This window comes from Gymnogyps californianus, chromosome 14 (assembly GCF_018139145.2).
Source record: "Gymnogyps californianus isolate 813 chromosome 14, ASM1813914v2, whole genome shotgun sequence".
Taxonomy (NCBI): Eukaryota; Metazoa; Chordata; class Aves; order Accipitriformes; family Cathartidae; genus Gymnogyps; species Gymnogyps californianus.
Genome location: NC_059484.1, coordinates 13191058 through 13217934, shown reverse-complemented (window position 1 = coordinate 13217934; position 26877 = coordinate 13191058). Strand labels below are relative to the sequence as shown.

The 26877-nt window shown below is 43.9% G+C and overlaps 1 protein-coding gene across 1 annotated transcript in view; it reads left to right on the top strand.

Annotated features, from left to right (window-relative positions):
* Positions 1-630: 630 nt before the first annotated feature.
* SGCD (sarcoglycan delta) overlaps positions 631-26877 on the top strand; it is a 141922-nt gene continuing 115675 nt past the window's right edge. Inside the window, exons 1-2 of the mRNA XM_050905347.1 lie at positions 631-675; positions 10704-10889. Of these exons, the coding sequence (XP_050761304.1) occupies positions 10704-10889 (186 nt within the window). The 5' untranslated portion in view covers positions 631-675. The remainder of the gene's footprint in view (positions 676-10703; positions 10890-26877) is intronic.

Below are 26877 nucleotides of genomic sequence, written 5' to 3'. Positions count from 1 at the left end.
GCTTTCTTTTCTCACAATTTTTAGAAGAGACAGAGACAAAGGTAAGAGGAGAGTAGCGGTGAACTGAAATGTTAATTCCTGTGCTTCCTTGCTTGTTGGGGTTTGGCAAAGCTGTCTGTTAACCTGGGCGCCTGTGACCCGCTGATACCAGCAAAACGTACGAGGCAGGGTGAGGTGTTGTCTGTGGGAGTGGGATCCCTCCCACCCCCTTTTTCCTCTTCCCAAAGAAAATGCCCACCAATGTAATCCTTTTATTCTTTTTAACCAAAATGGCTAGCTTTATAGCTGCAAAGGCAAGACATGCAGGCTCCAGGGCTGAGTGCAGACGGGGGTGTCTGTGTCTGAATGTGTGCGTGGAGAAGGGGGCTTTTAATGCAAAACACATGTGTTTTCAATTGCTATCTGGAGCCAGCCCAGTAGCTGTAACTTGGCCTGACAAAGCCTTATTGAAGTACAGACAGTGTGGTTTCAAAGCAGTTAGAAAGAGAACGGGAATGCTGTTCAGGAAATTCTTCAGGCATGGGCAGGGACTTGGCTGCAATTCTGCTGTTGGAAAATCTGACAGGGGCAGCTCATGAGCACAGGCCAGGCCTCGTGCTGCTCTGAAAGCCGCGCTGCATCTTCCCCCCAGCCTCCAGCACCCCTCCGGGTTTTCATCTGCCCGCCGAGGGAGAGGTAAGAGCTGCGTTGCTCCTTCCCGCTGCGGCCGGGGTGATTTGCCGTTCTTTTGTGCTTGCGCAAAGATGCTTCTTGCTTTCAGACTGTTGTTGAGAGGAAAAAAGTTGAGAATGGGAAATCGTGGCATATTTGCGAAGGGATGGGAGCAGTTTGAGGCTGGGTGGTGGTTTCTGGCTAACTTTGCTTCGGTAGTAATTCTGCAGGCAGAGCAACTCCTGCGCTGCGTCTCTGGCTGCGTGAACGCTGTAACCAAATAATTCCCAACTTTTTCATTTTGAGGAATAAGTATGTATATTACCTGAAGCAACTGAAAGGTTGGCTCTGTACCACGCGTCACTTGCAGATTTTGATGAAAAATGCAATTCAGTCATGATAAATGCATTTATATGTACATTGTATTATAGTTGTTTAATGAGTTGAAAGCATGTTTGTCTGGGAGTTGTTTGGCAATTCCTGGTACAGCTAGCTTGTGAAGAGAGGCAGTAATTCAGTAATAATCATTGCCTTGTGATTTCTCTGCATTTTTTTTCCTGTATTTTATAAAGCATGAGCAAACTGCAACAGACAGCACAGTCAGAAACCATGTAGAGCAGATTAGAAGGAAAAACATTAATTTAGGGGCTGTTCTATCTGCAACTTCTCTTCTGATTTGCATTTCTTTCCCCAAATAACTTAAGGAACATTTATGATAAAAAGCTCGCTCTCTCTGTAGGAGCCTGCCAGATTTAGGCAATGCTCTCTCATCCTTTTAGTTGCAGCATTAAAGCTTGTCTTGCCTTTGCAGAGATATCAGCACCTTATATGGCAGGCTTGTGTTTGGAAGTTAGGGTACGGCATGTTCGTCAAGGCGGATGGAGGTGTCAGGAGGAGTCCGCCTCGTGTCGCTTCAGAAACTTCCTTGCCTCTGCCAGTGCCTCTTCCTTGGATTTTCACAGCAATGTTATCTGATGTGTTGAAAATGTTTTTTAGCTGTGTTTTATGGCGGTGTTGGTTTTCTTTCTTTCAACAAGGAATGAATTAAGGATATTAAATTATACAGTGGGACAGCGCTAAGCGTTTCTGGCTGGTTCATGGGAGCAGACCCACAGTTTGCTTTGCCTGCATCCAGCAGGACTGCACGTACAGGGCTCAAACAGTCATTCATCCTGGCAATCCAAAAAATTCAGTGACAAGGTGGGGTTCACCACCAAAGTGCATCAGATCCAGTATGTGACAGGGCCAGAGCTTTCTCCCAGTAACGCTGGTGAAACGTGTACATAGGCAACTCCAAAGGATAATGGCAGGCTCAGGCAGACAGCAAACCATACCTGGAAAGAGTGAGATTCAGTGGATTTGGATCTTTAATGGGAATATTATCTGGTCCAATGCAAACAGATTCTATGTGATGGAAGGGAAAAAAGAAGGGTGTTTGGGAGCATCTTCTCCTTGCCACCCTATCTGGTTTTTCCTGTGAAAGGTCAGCTGAAATGGGTTGGTTTGGGCCAAGTGAGGACTTTACTGGTTTGGAGTGCAGGAGGGGCATCCTCCAAGAGACATGGATGTACTGTAGCTTCCTGGAGGCTGATGGGGGCGAAGGGAATGAGAGGAAGGACAGAGATGAGCTGTGGAAGAGGGAGGCGTATGATGAAAATGAAGAGGCTTGATAAGCTCAAAGTTTGCTTTGCAGAAAACACACTGCAGTGAAAATGCTGTGTTAAATGAAGGTCTCATATGATCTGGACTGCTTGAGCCTTTGCAGGCTGCCATCTTACCCTGCAGACTTGGAGCTCTATTGCTTTTCTCAGCAGCTGTTAATTTAGGCACCCGGGCAGCCTATTATCTTCTTCACTGCTAGTTATAAGCTTATTTAAAAAAAAAAAAAAAAAAAATTCAAGTTCCTGCCTCTGATCATGCAGCATCCCACCTCCCAAATCTGATCATCAGCGTTGAAGAGCCAGAGAGACAAAGAGACTGGAATACGTTTGTCTTAGCAAGAAGCAGCCAGGGCTGCGCTGCCATACCTGGCTTTAGGGGTGCTCCTGCCCTGCATGAGCAGCGCAGGTTTTTCATCAGGTATGGGATCAGTCTGGATCATGGGATGTCCCGAGTACCCAGCTGGGCTGTTTGCAGTACCCACTCTTGACAGGACCCCAGCGGAGACACTGGTGCGTGTGTGCGAGTCCAGGCAGGGCAGGGGAGGCTCTTGGCAATGCTCTAGGCTGGATTTGATGGAGGGAGGTGGTGGTTTCCTCCCAGACTCTGGCAGCTGCTCCTGAGCCTCCCCCTGCCAGAGGTGACCTTTCTGCAGCTCCAGCCAGGTCAAGTATTCAAGCTTTGCTTTGTATCCAAAAGGACTGAAGAGTGTGTGCATGTGTGGACAGAATGTTATGCATCTAAAGTGAAATTGGAGGGTCTCTTGATCTTGGAAGCATGCAGATAAGAGAGCCGTTAGCACACCCTAATACGTGTATTCATTCTCCTGGTCCTTCCCAAGAGCAAACTAGAAAGCGAACGAATAAATGGATAAGCACAGTAAGCACATCATGTGGAGGGAAGATGGTGGAGGGAAGATACAGCAGAACAAGTTTTAACTTGTGAGAGCAGGATCACTGCAGAGACTGTACTCTGGATCCTGGCACATGCTCAAGCCCACAGTTCTCAATTTGTGCCATGCCGGTTGGATTCCAGCCGTATAAATCCATATTACGATCCTGCTTTGCACATTCCTACAAGTCGTATCTCTTTTCTTGGTACTGTGGGGTGAGAGTCTGTTGGGGCAGAAGCCTGCAAAGTATCACCTCCTGTAGCTTGCTTTCTGATTCGAGCTCAGTTCATTATATCCCTCTTGCTGTTCCCACAGCCTCCTGCAGTCACACCTGCTGCTGGCTATTTTAGTGTAGTTCTCATAGTTGTTCATCCTGCTTTGAGACACTCCAGTGGGAAAGAGCGTTTATAAACTTGGCACAGATGGACATAGGCTTGTGATTGCTTCACATCATCTGAGTTGTGCAAAGGAACCAGCGTGTGAATGCAGCAAAGCCAGTATGATGTTTGCATGCAGCGTGAATGTATCGCTACAAATTGTGGGGCATTTTGTGAAAGACATTCTTTGTTGACTAGCTTGATACATAAGAGAACTCACTGCAGAAACTTCTTCTTCCTTGTTAACTTTCCTTTCCATTTTCTCCTTAATTCTGAAAAAGAAAAATATCAAGACAAGGTAACTATCAAGAAAAACGTCTAAAAATTAGAAGAAACACTTATAAATAAGAAAACAGACATGTTTCTCTCTTTCTCAGAGAAGAGAAGCAATAGTAACATCACATTGCTCACAGACTCTTGCAGCATCATAGTAAAATACCGCTTTTGGTTTAGAAGATGCTATTTGGAGATGGAGCTGCCTGTTACTTTGTTTTGTTCTGGCAAACTCTAATATATTTAGAGTTTTACTGCAAGTCCTTCTTGAATGCAGAGCAGTGACGGAGCAGAGCAGAAGTCTCATGTTCAACTTTTCGTTTAATCCATCTGCTCGAAGATACTGGTTTATAAACTGAGGCTTTTGCAGTTCCCTTATCCTCAAGCACTCAAGTTTATTGTCGAAATGCTGTCAGCCCTGGCAACTGGGGAAATTACATGAGCTCTCAAGATGTTAGAGGTAGGGGGTAGCCTGGAGCGTTGAGGGATCCGGATTAGAGATGCTTTACCAGGAGATGAATCCCCAAGGTCTCCCTAGCTGCCTGTGCTGAGTGAGTCCAACTTCCTCAGATACAAGAGGTGGGGATGGGAAAAGAGGTATTTCCGAGCAGACCATGCAGAGCATGCACCGATGGACTGTGCAGACCAAGAGAAGCTTGTTGATGTGCTTATGTTTGCCGGAATCAGGCTACATATTTGAAGAACCCTACATGTGACATACCCCACTGATAGAAACTAGTCAGAAAAGACGAAAACATTCCTTAGGATGTTTCCTTCCACTTTTTGTCTCTCTGGCCGTGTATCACATTGTGGTGATACCCAAGAAGTGGGCATTGAGTGACGATGGTCTTCCCAACTCATGGAAGAGCTGCTGCCCATGTGGAGGGATGGGAACTGTTGACAGAAGCAAAGGGACAAGTAGAGAGGGAAGATTTCGGCTTTGGGGACACCAATGGCAGTGAGAGAGGCCACGCTGGCACAGCCATCAGGGTAGAAGAGCCAGAGTTCATGGCTTAGATGGTGCTGGAGAAAAGTGCTGTGAGATTTAACTACCCCAGCAAGTATTTCATCCTTCGGGCTGTTCCCCAGTGTTGAGCCCCTTGCAGGCCGAGCTGCAAGTGAGAAGTCATTTTGTAGAGCCGTGGTCTGACCCATGTGGGGGGCCATAAATCAGTTCTGGGTCATGACGCTGGTGGATTAATGGGCCTGGGGGTGTCAAGCTTGAGAGAGAGTTTTACGGGGAGTGGAGAGGCAAAAAGTCATGTTGATAGATGGCTCAAAACACTCCTCTTCATGCCAAATTTTGTTCTCAGTCACGCTCCAGAAATGTCTGTTCTTTTGAACCTGGTGGATAGTGTGCACTTAAAAGACAGAGAAATTAAAGAGGATGAATCTGCAGAGCATTTACAGCTAGTGAATACAAGTACATTGCCTTCCAGTGATATGGCAGAGAGCACCTCTGAAGGTTTTTTAGGGTTTTTTTTTTTCCCTCATTTCAGCCCAAAAGAAAAGGTTTCTGTTTCAAAAAACAAAGAGAATAGGATGTCGGTGATACGGACACAAAGAGAAAGGAGATGTAGGTCCAAGGCCCGAGGGAATTTGAACCTCTCTCTCATCTTTAGAAACGTGTTCCCATCACCATGCTACAGGTTAGCCTGGGGTCAGATGCTCTTCATTTTTCTGATGAAGTTGTTACACCTCAGTTATATGCAAGCAGGCAGGGAGGAGAGATGCCATGTCGGCTGCGCAGGGCTTAGGGGCTTTTGGTCTGTGCTGTAGTGAGCAGTTTCGATGAGCTCTAGGGCATTTTCGGCAGCAAATTTCAAGCGGGCTCATAAGAGAGAAGCCGCCTTCCCAGCTTGCATCCCCTTTCACCTTAAAATTGTTCTATTACTAAACATACATCATTTAAGCACTGATCAAAGAAACCCCCATGGCACAGAAACATTATTGATTCCTCTTGTTATGCTTCACCCTGTTCATAGCTCTCATTGAGACTACAAAGCCAGCATGGCCAGGGGATGTTACAGCGCCGGTGTTTGCAAGGGAAAGGTGTTTATCCATCCTTGTGCATATAAAACACTTCTTCTGCCTGATGAATTGTTAATCTGGGTTGTGCCCCCTGAGTGAGAAGCTTTCTGCCAGGGCAGGAGGACGTGATGGAAGGGAGAGAGGCATGCAATAAAGATTTGCCATAACTGGTGGGATCTGATGTGATTTTTGGAAGCTCAGTGTCAGTTCTGGTTTGTGATGCCTTTCAGCTGAGCCTGGTTTCAGCTTTAAAGGAAAGTGCTGAAGCTGCTTTGCCAGAAGTACTCGGCGAGCAGCCTGTGCAGATCAGAGGACATGGTGACATGACTCTTCCAGTGGTCTTAAAAAAACAAATAAATCTTTCTTGTTATGAACCATATCTCTAAGGTATGCTAAAGTGAAAGGGTGAATAGCTTTTCTAAACGGACTGCATTTTGTATCAGGCCCTGTTTGCAGCGTTCATATATAAGGACTTAGTATACAGCTCTTGTGCAAAAACTTATTACCCATTTTTTTGCAGCAGCAAGAATTCCTTGGAGAATTACCCAGGTTCCAGGCTGTACTTTTGTAGTCATGGTAATGTTGTCTGTGGCTAAACTGCGAAGATTTGGCATGCTGTATTTTTTGTATTGTAAATGGGCTTGTACATGCGCTGATGGTGGTCCAGTGCTGTGCATGTGTCTTTAAGCCCTCTCATGTCAGGCAGACACTTCCAGATTTGACTTTTGGAAGGAGTGCTTCTCATTCCAATTTCTATATTTGTTTCAGTGTTATCTTTTCACCACTATTATGAAATTAGGTGATTGTTCCTAATATTTTCCTGAAGAAGAAAAAAAAAAAATTCCCATTAAGCAACTAGCAGCCTTTCCCCTTAGCTCAGTAATTGAAGGGGGGGGGGGGTACCTTGCAAATGCAACCACTGGATAGCCTTTCACAGCAATACTTTTTTTTCTGATGCCTTAGTTCTTTTTAATGTTTGAGTCAGGAGAAGTTGCCAAAATGTAAATTATGACTAGCATACTTTTCCCTCCCACGCAGAGCAGATTATTGATAGCGGATATAGCTGGTTCCTCGTGCAGTTGCCTTGCAGGCCTTCTCATTCTACTCATTTGTTTAACACACCTCAGCACTCTCTGTCCATCATTCTGTCTTCTCTTCCTGGAGAACTACAGACATGAGCATTTTCTTTTGGTATTCACAACTCAGGGGGGAAATGCTAGCTAGAAATCTCATATAACTTTAAATGTAGCTGTGTGAGAGTTTGTATAGAACATGCTATCTACGATTCCCATGTTATTTTCTTGTTATAAATTTATGCTGTATTACTAAGTCATGTTCATCATGCGTGTTGTAGTACTTCAGTCGCTCTGTCTCTGTTAGGGCAGCTGTGAGCTAAATATTTTATTGGAACCAGAGAAATTCTCAAAATCAGGCTGCTGTGTGGACGCAAGTTGCTCTTTGTAGTTATGTTCTGTTCCTATAAATTCTTTTGATGTCTGCAAAGTTTTACCCCAGCTGGATACGCTATTTTCTCCATCCTAGAGACTGCAAGTAAAGAAAAAAAGAAAGAAAAAAAGGAGAGAGAACAGGAAAGAGATAAAGAGAATAAACAAGTTTTGCAATAAAGAGATATTTTGAGCCGGGTATTTCATATTGTTTCTTATTGGTCAAAGCTCTTCCATGATTTGAGAGGGTTAGCAGTGCAATTTATTCATTTTCTCCAAGGGAGAGGCTGCATTTAATATGTGCTCTCCAGGATCCCCTGTTAAAATATTAGGCAATAAAATCCTTGACTGTACAGTAGTTGTGGTTATAATTTCCCCCAGGTAGTGGAAACTCTGTAATTTATTGTTGTTTAAGTTTTCCCTTTACACAGATAAGAGTGCTTGTAGCAGTGTAACAAGGCCTGTTTTTCTCCGAGTGCGTGTATTTGTTGGTGGCCCAGCTCCTCGCTCTGATGAGCTCTGTGCTGCAAAGCCCTCCACAGTTGCTGACTTGGCATCTGTGAGCAAAAATACCGGTGCAGACCGAGTTGGATCTGTTGTAACCAACTTGCTTTGCTCCCCCTTGGTAAAAGCTACGGGTCTGCCTGGGCTTTGGGTGGTTTTGCAGTGTAGAGATAGATACCCCAGCTGGTCTGAACAGCAGAAGTGATTTATGGTGAGCCCACTTACACTACTGAAAACTGCTCCTTAATACAGACACACTTTTCTTCGGTGATATACTTCTAATGCACGTTGGCTAAACGGGCTGAGCCAACCCGTATTAAGAACAGGCTTATTTGCCATGAGCCGTTGGCTCCTCCCAACATGATACGACTGTCTCACTAATTGATGTTGCAGATCTTCACAGCATTAATTGGGGCTGGGGTAGCCTGAGGTTGTAAATGAGGCATGGTTTGGGGCGGGATGTGAGATCCTTTTTTTAGACCAGCTGAGAAAGCTGGAAAAAGCAGGCGGGCTTGCAGGCGTGGACGGGCTGGCTGAGGCTCGCCTTGTTCTAGTTTCAGTTTAGTGAGCACAGGCAGCACCTTCGTTTGAAAGGAGGGAGCTCAGCCTGGCAGCTGCCTGCGGATGGGCAGCGCTGGTGCCTGGAGTCTCCTCTTGTGGGTGTCCCCACTGATGCACGAGTCTGACCTGCTTTTTCATCTTGGTGGATTGTAGCCCTCAAGCGTATAGGGGAAAAAATTCTTAAAAATGAGATGGTTCAGAAACCTGAGAGGAAAATGATAGGAATACCTCATTTGTCACTATTTTTTGAAATCTTCCTGTTTTCAGCCACTGTCGTGAATTTTGAGTGTGGGGGATAAACACAGTTGCTGACATTAGAGGCGGCAGATGGGCACCTCCACCCTCCAGAGGAGCATCGCTGTTGGGATGAGAGCAGGGGTGCGAGCACACCAGCCTCCCCGGGCTAAACACAGCCTTCCTGAATATGCTGCTAAGTCAGCTTTGCTTTATAGGTCCAGATCAGGAGAGGTGTCAGTGCCTCTGATCTGACAACAATTTAGTGCCTGAATGGATTTATTTAGCACCTGAGACTGTGTTTCAGCCTGGGTGAGGGGTGAAGGCTCGTGGAAGAAGGGGGAGGTAGCTGATCCCATATGCTGCAGGTGACAACACAAGGCAGTGTTAGAAAACACAGGTCTTAGCAACTTTTGGAGCAGTGAAAGGTAAAAAAAAAAAAAAAAAGGTAACTGGTTCTTCAGGCAGCCCTTGCCTCAAATGTGTGGGCTTCAGCATTGGAGCAGTAAAGATAAAGTGTTAACTTCATCCCTGGTGCAATGCTACTGGAATGAAAGTTGTGCCATGAAGAAACTTGCCTTGCATCGGCCTGCAGTGGGCTCTGCACCACCGCTGACTGCACGCTGTATTTTATTAGATGCTGCAGTATGAAGTTATTAGCAAAAAAGTAAGGAAAAAACCAGGAAACTAATGGTAAACAAACATAAACTGCTGTCAATGAGCATCTAATTTCTACCATTGTCTCATTCTGCCCTCGCAGATCACACTCCCACAGAGAGGAACTCACGTTGTTTCCTCCTGTTACCTGAATTTTGTAATTCGCTGCATACAAAAGTCGATGCCAGATACCCTGAGGAAGAAGCCCGGGGTGTTGAATCAGTAGTGCAAGGACACGTTTGGTGGCTTCTTATCTGTCTAGAGTCTAAAACGCAAAACATTCAGCAAACTGTGTGTTATTAGAGGTGATATGATATCCTCAGTCTGTGCGTCAAAAAAGTCTGAAAACGTAAGAAACTGATCCCTGGGGGAAGCCTGTGAAAGTGGCTTTCCACGCCCCGAATGTGAAGGGTGAGAATATGAATACTTTCATGCATGCGGCATGAAATACCTCCACGATCACAACCCCGCGCACACGCAGCCATTTGCACACAACCGTTGTGCAGTGGCTGTGTTCTGGACCCCGTCCCAGCTGGCTGCAATGCCATTTAAAAGCACTCATCTCTTTCCATCCACGGTGGGGGCAGCCAGATCGCTGACTGCCCAGAGCTAGCCGGGTACTGGGGTGTAGGAGGGGGGACGGTGCTTGCCACGGGGGACTGTAAAGCAATTCTTCCTGGGGATGCTGCCGCACTGCTTTCCTCAGCACCAGCTTTCCTTCCTTCCCTCTTTCCTTGGTTTTTGGCCCCCAGTGTTGTCCTAGCGTGCCATGCCCACCCAGGGTATCAGAGTCCTTGTTAAACCAGCATAGATATTTGGGGATAATTTGTTAGGGATGGGGCAGCTGGAGAACCTTGTGCTTCAGGTTTACTTGATTAAGAAAGACTGGGGTGCGGGAAGGGAGGAAGGCAAACATTTCCCCTTTGCCTTTTTTCTTTGGCTGGAAGGAATGATTTTATTTGAGATTCTTTTTTTTTTTTTTTTGAATTAAAGTCTCTGAGAAGTAATATTCTATCTTCAAAACAAACTGCTGAACTCAACTGCTTTTACCAAACGCATGCGAAATTTTCCCCTCAGGATCCTTAGAGGCCCTGGAGTGCCTGCCTTGCAAAACCTGGGGCAGTAAACAGTCACTCAAGAGTGATCTCCATAGGATACCTTTAGACAGTGTGCTTACGTGTATTTATAAATATATATATACATTTAACACAGAAAATTCTCTTTTGGTATGTTACCACATACAGTAAGCACAAAAGAAAAATAATGCAGAACCAAGATATCAAAAGAGATGCTGTCCAGGTGGTAAACTCTGAAAAAGAAAAAACAAAACCCTCCGAGAGGCACAGACACAAGCAGTTTTTATCATCGTCTTTCTCTTGCTCCTTAATACACGTGGTTATTTCTTTGTGATCATTTCAGATGCCTCAGGAACAGTACGCGCACCGGAGCACCATGCAGACCTCGGAAGGACCCCAGGTATACAAAGTGGGGATTTATGGCTGGAGGAAGAGATGCCTCTATTTCTTTGTGCTGCTCCTAATGATTTTAATCCTGGTGAACCTTGCTATGACCATCTGGATTCTGAAGGTTATGAACTTCACAATTGTAAGTAGGGGTTACCCTGAAAGGTCTGGGGAAGATGAGGGAGGGTGATGGTCTTTCCTCTGAGCATGATTTCAGATGCAGCTTCGATAACGGGGCGGTTTAGTTGTCATGGATAGCCATTATTACAGGGAGGAACAAGTTTACCCAATGATCCTCTTTTTCTGCTGGCGATATCTGCAATATTGCCAAGCTGAGGAATCAGCTCAGCGTTGCAAATCATGTTCCTCCTACCTGCTATATATATACATGTATATATGTAAACAATATACACCACCCTCCCCCAATTTTCAATCATAAAGTGTTTTAAAATTAATGAAATAGGTTATTTTGAACTGGGGTGTGGGAATGGGTTTGAGACTTTCTCTTAGACTTTTCCTGCTTTTCTCTATGACTGGGAAGTCGAGAAACTTGATTTGCCTTTTTCTTAGGGAAAATTCGTGTTGTTCCATAATGATGTGGTTCCAGAAGGTTCATGAAGAAAAACAAAATTTTCAGGGTGGCTCTCTGGGTGTGGTATTTAGGTGGAACATATCTTTATCCTCGTTGTGCTGTGGTTGGTGCACATCGGTCCTGCCAGCAGCACTCCCCTGCTGCACAGACCCCCTGGCCAGGGTTAGCTTTCCAGAAGGCCCTAGAAAAATGTTGGGCAGCTGTACTGGGAGGTAGATTGCACTGGGGCAGATGGTGCCTTCTGGGCCCAGAGTGCTCTGTGCATCACTTGAACTCTGTTCAAACTCTTTTTGAGATCTTAAGGGGTGCCCTGACCTTGAATTGCCTTTTTACAGGGTGAGCTTCACTCTCCTGCTCAAACACACTGAAAGTCAGGACATGATGAACCAGGCATATCCCACTTCCAGGGCTAGTGAGTCTTTATATATGGCAGGTCCCAGTTTTTCAGTAGATAATTTGGCCAGGCAATGTGAAAATTAAATGATTGGTTCCCTCTTTTTCAAAGCAGTCGTTGCCACCTTGGTCAGATGGAGTTATTTTAAGATCATTTGAGCCTTCAGGAGAAACTAAGTTTGAGGCTTTAATCCTGGATTTGCTTCATGAGAGAGCTGTAAGGCTAAATTCCCCTAGACCGCTTTCAAGGACTTTCCCAGCCAGGCTCTGATGTGAGCAGCGTGTTTGAAGTCTCCCGGCATTTCTTTCTGTGCTTTGGTCTTGTGAAGCCCTGAACAGCTGTGTCCAACATTATGTCATTAATGGGCCATAAGAAGTTGAGTAAACAATCTCGGACTTACTGTATCCAGCAGACAAAATGCTGTGTCAGGGGAACATGTAGCATTCATTTTCTCTAACCAGGATGCTGTCAAGGTGTGCAGAAGATTGCAATGCATGTGTGCTTAGGGAGCAAGCAATTATAAAGCAGCAATCCACAAAAAGCTCCTGTGAGTGGGTGAAGAGTGAGCCAAACTGGAGCAATTAATGCCTAACCAGACCAGTTATTTGATCTTGTGAAACTGATGCCATTTTGATACACGTTTTGTGCTGAACTGTGGTCTTTAGATTAATGTAGTTGAAAAATAGATATTTCTGAGGTGATGGAAGACTTGGTCATATACTCATCATACAGGCAGTGGTATGGGTGTCAGCCCAAGCACAAAATAATAGGATTTCAGATTTTTGCTTTTCAGGAATGCAACTTTGTTTCTTTAGAATAACATAACTTCGATATGTCAGTCCCATGCTTTTTGCTATTTGGTGGTGGTGGTCAGTCCACTCTCTACAAATTGCTTGGGAAGCCAGGTGAACTTCTCTGCTCCTTTCTCCCTCACTGCCCTCTCCTGATGCATTGCATTTTGCAGGCCATCTGCAGAAGGGTGATCCCCTAGGGATATGTACAGAAACCTCCCCCTTCCAGCAGCAGTCTTCGCCCCACTAGGATATACACTGGCTTTTTTGGGGATGCGCTGATCTTCAAGTTCTTATCTGATTCTGTTTCCTTAAATAGTCACTTGCCATCTGATTCACTGGAGATTAGTCCAGAGTAAAGTATATTTGTACATGGTTTTCGTTAATTCATATCTTCTAATGTCAGTAGGCGATGAACAGCATTTGGTGATACAAACACAGACGGTAGCACTGAATCCTGCAGTGGGAACAGCTTTATGGTTGTAGGCATGGCCACACTGGTCAGGGTGTGTGTCTCTAACACAGCCAATTGGAAATAAATATAAGAACAGGGCATGTATAATGTGATCCTTGCCCCAATATGCACCCATTCATCTCCTGATCTGCTGCTCCTGCAGCCTCGCCAGCTGCTTTGGATCCTGCTCTGCAATCCCTCCTGCACCATTCCCTGAGGCTGAGAAAACCACTTTGCTAAGTGAATTTTTAGAGGCAGGCTTTTATCTCTAAATAACAAATGTAGGAAAATTCTCAAATGAGGAGATGCAAATATGGAAAAATCTTTAATTTGTTCTGTTCTGATAAGAGGAGCTGAGAGTCCTTCTGGGGCAGGGGAGTGATTCAAGTCGTCAGTAAGCAACAGCTGCTGCTTAACAGGTCGGAGTTGCCCCAGTGCTTGCAGAGCAAAAAAGGAGGGGAAAATTTGTAGTTCTGTTCTTGTGGAAAATGTAGCATTTCCAGTATCTTCCCACCCCTCAGCTCTCCTCCCAGAACCTGAGTCTGTTCAACTCCACAGAACAGTCCTGGCACTTACCAGAATTTAATGAGTGCTCATTATAGCCAATAAGTGCTCACAGTATTTTAATGAGCACAGCAAACCTGCTCAAGAAAACTCAGGGGTGTTTTAAATGCTGATAATGGGGAGTGGAGAAGGGAGGAGGAGGTGAAGCAAGACAATATCAGGGAAAAAAAAACACTTCTTCATGCACATTGTAGCAGTATCCATCCACTCCACTTCCACGTCAAGCCCTGACCTCCCTTTCTCTCCCCTCTGCATGCCCCGCTGGCTCGTGCTACAGGAGACAACTCCTGTAAAATCAAACCATAAGCTTCCAATCTGTGGCTTTTAATAAGCAAGGCATTGCTAATTTATTCTAGGTTTTGCTTTTATCTGAACGTTCAAGGCTTAAACAAATTTATGTGTGACTATTGCCTTTTACACGGGGCTGTCAAAGCAGTGTCACGTTCACATGGGGCCAGTTGGTCACTGTCTACTCTATCCTCTGGTGCAGTCATTCACTTCTCATGTGGTATTTGATCCTCGATTTGTTTTAAATGCCCTTATCAGGCACAGGCTGTATGAAAAACAGGCCTGGAGGGGACCTCAAATATCATCTGCCTGTCCCACAGCTGGTTCCCATAGCCAGGTCCATTTATCCCATTCATTTACATCAGGGCTGTGCTGCTCTGGGACTGCGGGAAGCTCTGTGAAGGTTTCTACCTCTAAACCTTACTTTGATTTTTAAGCCAAACCATGGAATGAATCTGGACCAAAGCCACCAATTTGGGTTGAAACCCAAATGCACCCTGAAGGTGGCCTAACCTAATTGAGGTAGAAACCACCATCCAGCGCTCAACTTTCCGATGATACATAGGTAAAGGGAACTCTGCTTCATTCAGATCTTGGACAAGCCTGGTAGAATTATGTGGTTTGCACATACTGGGTTTGGGGAGAAAATACTAATGCCTGCGGGCTGTGTATGTGCCTCAGCCGCTCAGTTTGCGGGTCCAGCGCAGGCTTGGGCTGTATCCTGCTGTCACGCCTGCGTGGTGGAGGGCTCAACCTCGAGCTGTGGAGTGCTCAGCCTCGAGCTGCACAGAGCTCAGCTGAGGATGGCACAGCCCTTGCAAGGGTTCGTATGTGCCAATCTAATTACAAGGCTGGAACCAGAGCTCTTCACAACCTTCCTCTTTATGGTCCACCTGCGTTAGCATCCAGTGATGTAGCTCTTTAGCAGTAGGATTGCCTCTGACTGTGCATATAAGCACATGCATCTTTTATGCTGTATGCCTATGATGTGCTGGGGATCTCTATTTCAGCTATTACTAGTGAGCTTAAACCGTTTTTTAAAAGCTTCCTGTTGTATTAGTTTCTGAATATTACAACGAAAGATGTGCTTACATAAACACAGCAGACCAATATCCTTATTTTAAACAGTACAAGGCTCAGAAGGCTCAGATAATGGGCAGTGATAGTGCATTGACCTCTTTCCACAAGGGTAGCATACAATGCCAGGTATTTTAAACGGTGTTAGGAATCTAAAGCATTATCCGTTAGTACCCCTTTATAGTCTGTTAGGCAGCAGGAAGACCTATGAACAGGAGAGACAAGAACTGTGTCCTGTTGTGGCTGCATTGAAATGGCAAACACCCACCTACTTTGCCCATCAAACCACTGAGGACCCTTTGCTTTTCCTTTGCCCTTCCCTGGTGTTTCTATCCATAGCTGCCTGTTCACATGTTTTGTATTGTATGCTCTTTGGGACAGAAGCTGTTTGCATATGGCATCCTGTAGTCCTATATATTGGCAGGTTCTACTAGACTGTAAACAATAATAAATGGAAAAATAATATTTTTTTCCCTAATAAGCTTGCAAGGCTTGAAATTCCTGGAGAACTGTCTTCTAAGAATCATCCAAAGCAAAAGCTCCAGAACAGTTTTCGTAAGGAAAATATTCTGCAACTTTGATATTTAGGAGGCCCTTCATGGGCCTAGCTTAACATCTTCCTTCAAACCGGGAGAGCATGTGCTGCTTCCAGGTCTGTGCAAATCCGTGCAGACTGTTTGTGCCATCTGTGCGTGCACCTGGGAGGAAATGCAATGTAGAAATGCGCAGGCAATGACCCGCCTCGTTCCATCTTCCTTAGGATGCAGAGAGAGAGGGGGATCTTCCCCTCCTGGCCTGGTCAGGCTGAGGTTGGGGTGCTCCCTGACCACACCACATGCAAACTCAGTGTTCTCCTTCCAGAAGCACGCAAGGTTTTTTGAAGGTTTGCGTCCTTTAGCATGAGGTTCAGCCATATTTTATTATTTTAATTGAACAGGAACAAATGACTGCAATTGTTCAGATTTTTCCTTTTTTTGCTGCAGGCTGCATTCATAGCTGAAGAGGTATGTTTTAGCATTGTTGAGTGAAATGTTAGCAATTTAGAGAGACAAAATGCTGCCGTAGGTGGCACAAATGCTAAATATCATTATTATCTTGCTTTCTTTATTAAAAGTTGATAAGAAAAACGAGCTTTTAAAATTTGGTTATGAACAGTTATTGCCAATACAATTACTCCCTCTTGTGTGTAAACTACCTGCCACATTTTAATTACAGGAAAACAGTAGGGTAATAACACAGCAGTAAAGATGGATTAGAGTTAGGAAAGCTCATTGCCCTAACAGGCAGGATTCTTTTATTAATGATTTAAAGGAACAGACTTTGTTCTAAATTTTTTTTAAATTAAAAATTGCCTCAGAAGAAAATGACTGTGCAGTTTATATTCCATTTTCATGATTTCTCTGGGGTCTCTTTAGGTGCAATGGTAAGGCCAACATAGGAAAGAAATCTGATCTGCTTTTCAGCTTCTGCTTTGTAGTGCAACTGTAATCAGTCAGCTAAAATTTTTTTAGAGTTAGAATTAATATTACTATATCCTTATTGAGGAAAGAGTGAAGTTCTTTTTTTCTCTCTCCCTCGCACACACACACATACAAAATTGTGCACTTTCCCATCCTAATTCATGTTGCTCTTTTTATAAAACAAGTAATTGTTTTGAGACTGCCTGCATGACCCAAGAGCTTTGTGTATTTCCCTTCTTTCCTCATTCACATGGACTGCATCTTCTGATATAAAGATGTTAATCTTGTAGTGGTCTGACAACACCAGCAATCTTGTGAGTGACTGTACTATTAAGTGAAGAAGTTTCTACCCGTGAAATCCTTACCCCCTGGAATTTAGTAGGAATCTTTACATTGACATCAGTGGATCAAGCCCTTCACCATAACGCTTTTTATTTGCAGGTTTTTTACAGTAAATACTAATTTCCTTCCTCCTAGATTGAGGAAAAAATGTGTTATGCTTTTCTTTTTTTAGAGATCTGAATTTCATTCCTAGAGAGTTTCTGTTTCTGTATGAAAAGCAATTGGGATTACTTATCTTTTTTAAAGATACATATAGTACTTTTTTGCCTTCACTCCTTTGGAATTTAGAATAATATAGTCAGTTTTAATAGGATATTGCATGATGTTATTACAAGTTTGACCCCTTCATTACTGCGTCCTCCAGAGTGTCAAGCATTTGGCACTGATAACTTGCTGAGTTATAGTGCATCAGTTTCTTCTAGTGCTACACCTTTGGAAACTCAGTCTCTGATAATATTTCATTTTTATTCTCCTAATACCACGTTTTCTCAGCCAGCATAAGCACATAAGACTTTCATCTTCCTTGTTACCAGAAAGTGATGAAAGGACCGCATATTTTTACCTCACTGTCTCTACTCTCTGCTGAACCATTGAGTTTTTCAGAGGCCTGCCATAACATTGGATATGCTTACAGATATGTCCTGGGAGCAGAAGAAATAGTGAAATAGTAAGTCTTCCACTAGTACCACTAAACCAAGCTGGATATGCTGCACTGCAATCATTTAGGTAACTCTTTGTTTTTATTCTTTGACTATTGCACAAAGCAGTCTGTGGTGTACAGAGTGTTATGATGGCAGATGGTCCTTTTCCCTCAAATATTTTGGGTTGGGTTTCATGAAGAACTGAAGCTTACATTATTGTGCTTCCATCTTGATGGACAGGCTTCCAGCTCTCACTTCTCAATTGTTTCTAAGCCACTGTTCATACTCAAGCCATCTGAACAAAAGTATGTGTTCAGGACACAGGAATATCTCAAACATATTTAGTTTCTGTATTTTTCAGAGGCAGAAGAAAGCAATCTTATTTATTAGTATCCCTACTGTGGAAAAAGCTGCTGCATAAGCTCTGTACTTACTACTCACCAGGAGTCAGAGATATTATAAATGTCCTCATACCAGAAGAAGCTTTTATTGGTGCTGTTTTCCTACTGGACACCACAGAATTCAGCCCTGACTCCCAGATACCCCAGGACCCAGCATCTCTTGGTTGATACTACTTCTGATTTGAAGGAAGCTGTTGGAAAATCAGCAACACCCCTCCTCGTACTTGCAGTTCAGTGCATGCATACAGGCAAAACATCATCTGGCAGATTTGCTGTATGGGCCACGCTGTTGAGCCTCAATAACCAGTCTTCTATGTATCTCCACAGCAGGAAAATACATCGCTGCATTAAAAATACATTATGGCTTTGTTTAGTCCCTCCAGGAACAGAGGGATAAAAATAGATGGAGAAGGGAGGAGAGTGGCAGGGATTTGGGTGGTTTGCAATGTGAGTTTGAGCATTTGGTCTCTGGCATAACACTTCATTTCCAGGCGTTTCTGCCTGTGAACAGAGAGGGTCCTGTCTGGTGGTGTCCCATGTCCCTGCTGTGCTGCGGGGAGCGCGATGGGAAGCTTTATCAGACTGGGAGGAGCTGCTTCACGGTGCGATAGCGGCAGGACCCGGGAACAGCGAGGAGGGCATGGGTAGGCTGGGCGGGGAGGTGAGTCATAAACTCTTGATCCCAGATCCCCCCTTCTGCCACCTCCCTCCAGAGGGGATTGTTCTCAGCTTCTCTTTCATCTGAAGAAATAAGATATTTCACATTAGCATTCGTCTCAGTGCCAACAAAAGATCTTCAGACTAGCAGTTCTGAAGCAGAGAGAGATTTGTCTCTTAGAGAACATGTAAAAGGTATTATTATAAACGTGCGAAAGAACAAAAACAAGCTCGCTGCTAAAATGTCGATAATCAGTTAGTCCTCTGAATAGCTTACAATCTGATCCCTCCCCATATTCTCGCAGTACAGTAGGAGAAGTGATTTAATTTGGGAATCCACACAGAAATGATGTGCCAAGCTGAGCTGTAGAGTAAGTTTTCCACTGCTGCTTCTCTCTTGTTCCTTGCACGTTTTTTTCCTTCTGAGCTTCCTGACATCCCTTCTGAACTCTGCACGGCAGAGAGCAATGACCTTCTCAGCTTTGAAAACCTGGCTGTAGCAAAAACCATTGCTATAGCAAAAATATAATTCTTCTGAAGCACCTCTTCTGCACGGTTGCCTTAAGGCTGAGGTGCTGCTTGGAGTAGCCTCCATGCCTCCTTCAACTTGTCCTGGAACCGCAAAGCCATCAGCTTTTCAGAAAGCTGCTTCTTAAAATGTTTCTTGGCGTTTGGTCCTGAACTCCTGCTGTTTGCATCTTGGGTTGTAGCATAATGCATGGAAAGGGGACGGAGGCGGCTCTCTCTTACACTGTAAATGACTGTGCAAAGCGCAAGGTACTGAGCAGCAGAAACCTTCACCTTCTTTGGGTGAAGCCCCAGCTTACAGGCTAAATGCTGCCTGTTAGCTATGATAAGCTTGTGTTTGACTAAACAAAAGGAGTAAGAAAAAAGTGGCGTATTCTCTCTGCAGTTGTATGCGTTATTTACCTTCTGTAACTGTCAGAACCTGCTCTAAAGACTGATGGTTTTGAGGACAGAATTACAGACCTGTGGTTGTGTGGAGTCTGTTTTTCCCCTCCCCTCCTGCAGACGCTATATTATCTCTTCTCCACTTATATGTTACCGTACCTGATTTGATAGATGTATTTAAAATACTTGCTGCCATTTCATGTGCCTGTTCTTCCAGAGCTCTGCTATGGAGATGAGCTTGAATATACCACTTGAATTCATCATAACTTGCATTTTAGTTCTGGTCATTTCCACTTCAATTACATCTTCCCCATTACCCATCCTGCCTTCACTGCCGTGGTCAACAGTAAGATGGACTGAGGTAATTATTTGTATTGAGGCCTGAGTTTCTATGGGACTACACTCCAGTGCACTTGCATGAAGGACAACCTGTTAACACTGAAATGATGTAGTTGCAGACAGATTTATAGAAGAGGAATAGATTTATGCAGGTAATTCAGCCTTGACCTCTTGAGTTCTCATTACTTTGCCTCCGCCCAGCACCACTGCCCACCTCTTTCCTTTTTAAATGAGATCCAGTAACTAATAGTGAAATTATGGCAATCTGCTATATGAAATTTGTGATTATTTGCATTTAATTAAAGGCTTCTCTTGAGAAAATGAAGGGCAGCTTAACCTCAGAGAAGCCTCTACATCTCCAGTAATTGCTTCTAATTGAAGTCTTTAGAGTTTCCACCCCACCACAGAAAACGGAAAAAAAAAAACCCAAACCGGAAAAGTTTACTCCCACACATGGGGTCCCTGAAAATTATTTTATCCTTATGCAATTAAGGTGACTGAGGGTCCTCATAAATGATTCTTCAGTGTGGGCTAACCAGCTAAAATTAAAGTTTAATTACTCAAAAGCCTGGTTTGTGGTGTGTTTATGAGAAGTCCAAGGGCACAGTCCATCCTCCCAAATGCTGATGGCCATTCTGTGTGACAGTGTCCCCCGCAAACAGGCGCAGGGTGTGCACATGCACATGTCTTGCCTAAAGTCCTCTTAATGGTTTCATTTCCATCACGGGTTTCTGGGTTTGTACAGTTCTTGTTGACTTCCAGCGGTATTTTGTTTTTTCTAGAAAAAAATTACAAGCCTTTTGGCTTAGTGTGTCCTGTGAAGCACAGGAGAGGGGCTCTGCCAGGTCGAGGTGTGTGGGGCTCAGCAGCAGTACTGCCTCTGGGGTTGGGAACATCTCGGACACCTCCCTGCTCCTCCACCTGTACAGGGCTCCAAGGCCTCAGGATTAGTCTTTGTTGCTGCAAGTAGTGGATCTTTCTCATGCCAGCGCCTTGCCCCGATAATCCTGGGGCATGGAGTGTGCCCCTAAAGCAGGCATGACATTTTATAAACCAACCATCTGCGGCACGGGTGTTAGGAACCAGTCCTGCTCCTCTCGCCGAGGTGCCGTGGTGTCCGTCTGGCGCAGAGCGGTGAGCTGTGGCCGGAGGGGTCTGATGGGAGCCCATGGGTGCCGTGTCTGGGGAGGAGTGCAGCACCTGACATTAAAGCCACCACCTCAGGCTCAAGCGTGCAGCACTTCAATTACACATTCTGCCTAATTACGACTATCAACGTTTCCGTGCAGCTTCTGGCAGCCCAGTCGCTCTGATTGCACCCTTTGGCTCTATTAAAATCCCTCCTCGTATTATGGATCTGAAAACAGGCATGACAAAAATAAAAATGTGTATGTTGTAGCAGCAGACATGGCCATTTTCTACTGTTTATTCTCTCCACTGAAGATACCGATGTTGAAAAACATGAGAGCGTTCTGCTTTCCTGTGTTCTTGCATTGTTCATTAACGCCTTGTATCACACAAGTCAGCAGGAATGTGCATCTGATTTCTGCTTTTTATTAGCCTGAAGGTTCTCTTCAGTGTACGCTGAAACACATAAAATGTGTAGACGGACTGAAGTCTTCCAGAGTGACCTCTTAGAGGGCTCCAGGTGAAATGTCAGGAAATGGAAATGTCATTGTCAGCAGTAGCTTTGTCATATTTTTTGAAGTTGCAGCTACAGTTAAATACGTGAAATCATGTGTGACCTGCCTCTGTTATTTCTCAGCAAGCAAACATGCTTGGCAAAGTGCAGCTCTTCATTTTAGAAAAAACAAGTGCTTTAGTTCTGTATGCAGAGCCCTGAAATACTTGTATTTTGTGTAGGTGCAAGTCATATAGACGTGTGTAGGTGCTGCTTTTGATTCAGATTATTTAGTAGGGTGGTATTGTTTCTAACAACAAATATTTAATCTTTCAAAACAAGACATTAAAGAATTTTGGTCTAGGAAACTAGGAAATCAAATGCCTTTTACAGTCTTTATTTCCTCTGCGTGCTAGAAAGGGAGTTCCTGCTAATTACATATTTGTGCACACAAACCACTTCTGAATCAAGCACTTATTTAGGGAGAGATGTCATCAACAGAGACTGATAGAAGGTTTGCAGCAAAGCCTTGAACCTTGTGAAGGGGAGGAACTTTAGCCTGAGCAGCTGATGGCTGGGTTATAGGAAGATTGGGTGGATCCCAGCAGTTCTGCTGTGGTTTTACAGAAAACTGCATTGTCTAGAAGGGAGAACGATTCAGTTCACCAGCAGGTATAGATTATAGGGCAAATTTCATCTTTATTTGAAGTTACGTGTCAAGACCTATTGACCAAAGATACTTGTCTTTCTTAGTATTATAAAAGATTCAGTCTTGTATGTTGCCCAAGAAAACCCCTGTATATTAGAAGGCAGTTGTGTTTAATTCCTTTCTTCTTCCCAGTGGAGCTACGTTTACACCTTTCTTCTAATAGGAAGCTTTTCTGCAGAACAGTTTGCCTTGTCAGTCCTTTTTACTTTGAGCGGAGAATGAGAAGCTTTTACATATTCAGGGCTAAAATAACAATTCTCTGTATGAGGAGACTGAGGCCAGTAAAGACCCCAGTGCCACCATTGTGCTTGCGATGTCAGGAGCCCTGCGAGGCAGCAGGAGCCGGGGCATCCTGTGCTCCCTCACCCACAGGAGCAGCACTGTGGTCGTGTTTCCCATCCTCCCAGGTACCAGCCGGAGCAACTCACTGTAACTCATGACAAATTTGCACTCACCAAAATGACATTAAGAGATTTCCATACAGGAGCAGTTGGCACGAGGGAACGGCTTCCCACTTTGGGGGAAAAATCTGTGCTGCAGGTGGGGTCAGAGCCTGGGGCTGGGAAGGCAGTTAATTCCATTTTGCCTGTAGCGTATGCTAAATAAACATGGAGTAGCCAGTTGTTTGATGCATGACTCAGTTCTCCTCTTACAGGGATGTAAATCCATGGCATCGCTTCGGGGTTACACAGGTATAAATGAGAGAACAGGCTGGCAGCATACAGCTCCAGAAGGCAGGCTGCAAAGGAGAGGGTTATAAACTTTGAAATATAGACAATATCTGGGCAACTGGAAAGAAGAGTATGTCCTGGTTTGGGTTTTTTTTGGTTTTGTTTTTTCCCCCGCCATAGGGAACAAAAGAGACTGTTGCCTTGGGTTGGTAATAATGTATAGGGTGACCCATTAAATGGATTTCACTCACCTATTAAGTTTGTCAGTTTAAAACAAATACATAGATGCTGTGAAAATTTATGCAGACACGTTTAATGCAGACAAGGACCCAAGAGAGCTCTGTGGACAGAAATAGCTGGAAACAACTACAAATCTGTGCTCCGAAGTCTTACAGAAGCAGGCTCCCAGCTTTGGAAACATGGCACAGGAACCTGGAAATGGTGGACAATTATACGTGAACCCCAGTAAATGAGAGTAAACTAATCTGTTGTACTCCTTTCTTTCTTTCCTTTTCCTCATTTCATGTTTTCCTGTTCTTAAAATTAATCTATCCGATACGAAATGTGAAGTTGAACGGCTAAATTCACTGCTCAGTCACAATTATCACTGATGTTCATATTGGATGAGCTGGCTGAAATGCTTACTGAAAACAAGTGTAGAGACATGATGAGATTCATGGTGGGGAAATGACCACAATTCATCCAAAATGTTTTCACTAACAGCACCAGGAAGGGAATACACTGGTGCAATCTGTAGTTCTGGTTTTTGTTTTAAAGGTCTCTAATGAGCCATGTGTGCAATGCATTTCACCCTGGGAAATCCCACTGAAATCTGGCACTTGGATTTCATTTCTTGTGCTGCTATATTTAGAGCAGAAAGCAGATCTCCCAGCGTGACTCCTTCTGGCTTATAGAAGCCCTGTGAATTGTCTTAGTAACATACACTAATCGGTTACCAAAGCTGCCAGCCCTCCGTGAAAATCCTTTAAAACGATAAAAAGTGGAAGCAGAGCAGTTGCCCGTACTTTCAGGCTGCAGTCACGCGGCAGTAGCCAGTTGTCGTGTCTGTGCCCTGGGGATGAGGGACGGATGACCTCGATGGATGTGGTGTGGTCTTCGTTACTGAGGCCTGTTGCTCGATCACTATTTTTCAGTGCCTCCTTTTTTATCCTGTGGATAAGGAGTCCGATCAGAGGTGTCTCCATTGAGTTTTAATGAGTAAATCAGAGTTTTTGAAAATTTGCAGTCGATGGTAGTCTCAGAGCGTGCACATTTCTTTCCTCACTGTCCATCCATGTTCGCTAGTAAAAGTAACAGGTGGTCTGATGCATTTATTTTTAATAAGTTCCCATCTTTCTTGACCTTAGTTACATTAAAAATCATTCCTGGCCATGCCAAGTCAGGCATTCAACATCATCTGTTATAATCAAAGGAACGAACCTTCCTTTTCAATACAGTACTTTTCCTGTGCTGATGCCTGCCAGCCCAGCTGTACCCAGATTTCTCCAGTTGAAATGCCAGAATGGTCCATGCCTTGTGTTAAAGAAATGTGGTGGCATGGATGTTTTTAAATTATGGGGAGGGGAGAGAGGTAATACACGTCGGTATTTGCAGTGTAATGTGAGAATATGGCATTTTTATATTCTGATATTTTGAGAGGTATTTCAGGTGTTTCATACCCTTTCCGTACTTGTCTGTATAGGAAAAAAAATCTTTAAAACTTAAGAGCAACGAAATCATTATGGCTCGGTAGAAATGACATCCAAAATCTACTAAATTAAGCAGAGAACATGTCCATCCTAGCAGCTTTTTGTTATCTTTCACAGTTCTTTGATAGGGATGTAATTTTCTGTAGTCATTCAGAAAGATGGCTGGATATTTTTTCTATTAAATTCTGAAGGACTTAAACATTTTCTGGCTTACCTTTGCTATTTTTCATGTTTATATACAACAATATAATGCATCAGCATTTTTATATGTTTCCCATATAAAAATGAGCCATGCTTGTAGAGGCTGTCAGACTTTCTATTCCACAGAATAACTGGAGCATCGCTGTAAGTTGACACCAGCCTAAAAATCACATATAGATGCTGAAATGTCTTATTTTATGGCCCTGTTGCTATTTAATAGCTAAGCTGTGCCCTTTTCTTAATTTACTATCGCTATCCAGAAGTACATTAGTGTTGGGGGATGCTGCTGCAGAGGTCTCAGGGTAGCTCTGCTGCTTTCGTGGGTGCCCTGAAGTCAGCAAAGCTGCATGGTGGCTAAGGAACTGGCCAAGCTGTGATAGAAATGGTAAGGAGACCAGTCTACAGTGCTTTAACCTTCTTTAAGCAGGTTTCTTCTACCAGGGGCTGGAATATAAAATGATTACTTTTTTGCTGTCTCCTCTGTATTTAGCCTTAGGAGGTTTCTGATAGGTTTTGGCTATTAAAGACAGCAGTAAATGCCTAACTGGAAGCTATCTGGCATTCATAACCTTAAGCTATTTAAGAAATCAGAAAAGCTGAATGGATCTTTTTCCCTTTTTTATTTTTTTTTTTTTAAAGAGAAGAGCTACAAGAGCAGGAGGCGCTGCCTGCCTTTCAGGTGAATTCCACTCAGGATGATAAATTATGTCTGAACTGAACCAAAATGTTCCTAATGGCCCTAGTCAAAAGGCCTATTACAGGATGTCTAACTCACTTAAATTCCTTTCTGCTTTAAATCGTTAATGATTAAGTATTTTACGGCTAAAGCGATATACACTTAAAGGGCACTTTGCTTTAAGGTTAGCACCTGAACTGGGGTATACAGACTCGCTTGAGTGACCTTCTTCTGATGGTGGAATCAGGATATTGTCTCTACAGGTGGGTAATTTTGTGGGAATATTTGCAGGACACCGGGAAGGTTTATGGAAAAGGAAGCAGAGGAACATTTTGGAGTGGAGAGAAACAGCAGCTTTGACTTGCCCTTGTGGTTTTTAAATGACATTTCTGATATCGCAGAGAGAAAGTTCATTTGTCTGTCATTACGACATTTGGAAAAGTAAACCACACCGTGACATAAAGGACATTTTCCCAGGGGAACGGCTGGTGAGTTGTAAGTCACCAGTCCTGTACTGACTTATGCAGTCACTTGCTTTTAAGCATGGTTTTGCAGCAATGAAGGTGCTAAATCTGTCTAGTAATCACAAAGATTTGGACTCCTGTCCAGTTCTGTGCTGCCACCTGCCCAGCTGCTGACCAGTGAGCGATGCCATACGCTTAGCTGTAAGGGTGTGGAAATATGTAGTAGATACCTGTTCAGCATCGTCAGCTGTACGAACTTCTCAATTTCTTCGATTTTTAATGTCTCCTTACAGTGAGTCACAGAAAATTCCAAGTCACTTCACATAGTATTGGCACTTACAGGACCTGTGTACTTACAGCAGCCGTGCTCATGTGCATATTAATGCCTGCAGGTCCAGTTTTGCTTTCATTAGGCTCATGGATGAGTTTATTGGACTTGAGGTTTGCCTTCTTTTCCATGAGTGTTATTAGTATGCTGATTCAGCGATTACACACACTGTTTTCTGCTCAAGCAAAATCAGATGGCACCTTAAGATCCAGTATCTGTGATCAGACTCACACATATCTTCTTTCAGTCAGGGCATTGATTCAGGGCCAGCAAGCAGCACACGCACGAGCAGATACTGAGGAGAAATACCAGGACTGGCCCCATAATAAAACGTACGTGCATGCCTGATGTGTGCACATAGAAGTGGGTAAGCTTGCAGAGCAAGCTGAAAGAGCATGTTTTCCAAAATATCTATGTGGTGTACAGACAGGTTCCAGACATCTAGGACCGTAACACTGCCATCTTCTGTCATTTTTATTGCAGAATGAAGGATGTATTCTTTATAAATTTCAAAATACCCGTTTTCCTTTGGTTTTTCCCCTCTTGATGATGCAGCTTCGCACTGGGGATTTTAAGCAAAGATTGTTCCCAGCTTGTTTGGGATGCTGTTAATGTGAATTCCTGGCCCAGTGCACTGCAAATGTCTGGCTCCTTCAGAATATTTCTATTCCCCACTTTGTCGCTTTGCCTTTGATATCTGATGAGTCAGCAGGTCTTTAATTGCTGTTCCTCTTAGCTGGAAGTGCTCTCGTTCAGTATGTTAAATATTTGATTGCCGCGGCTTTCCAGATAGAGCAGGGCACACATTGGGATGTGCAAACTCCCGACGCAAAACCTGT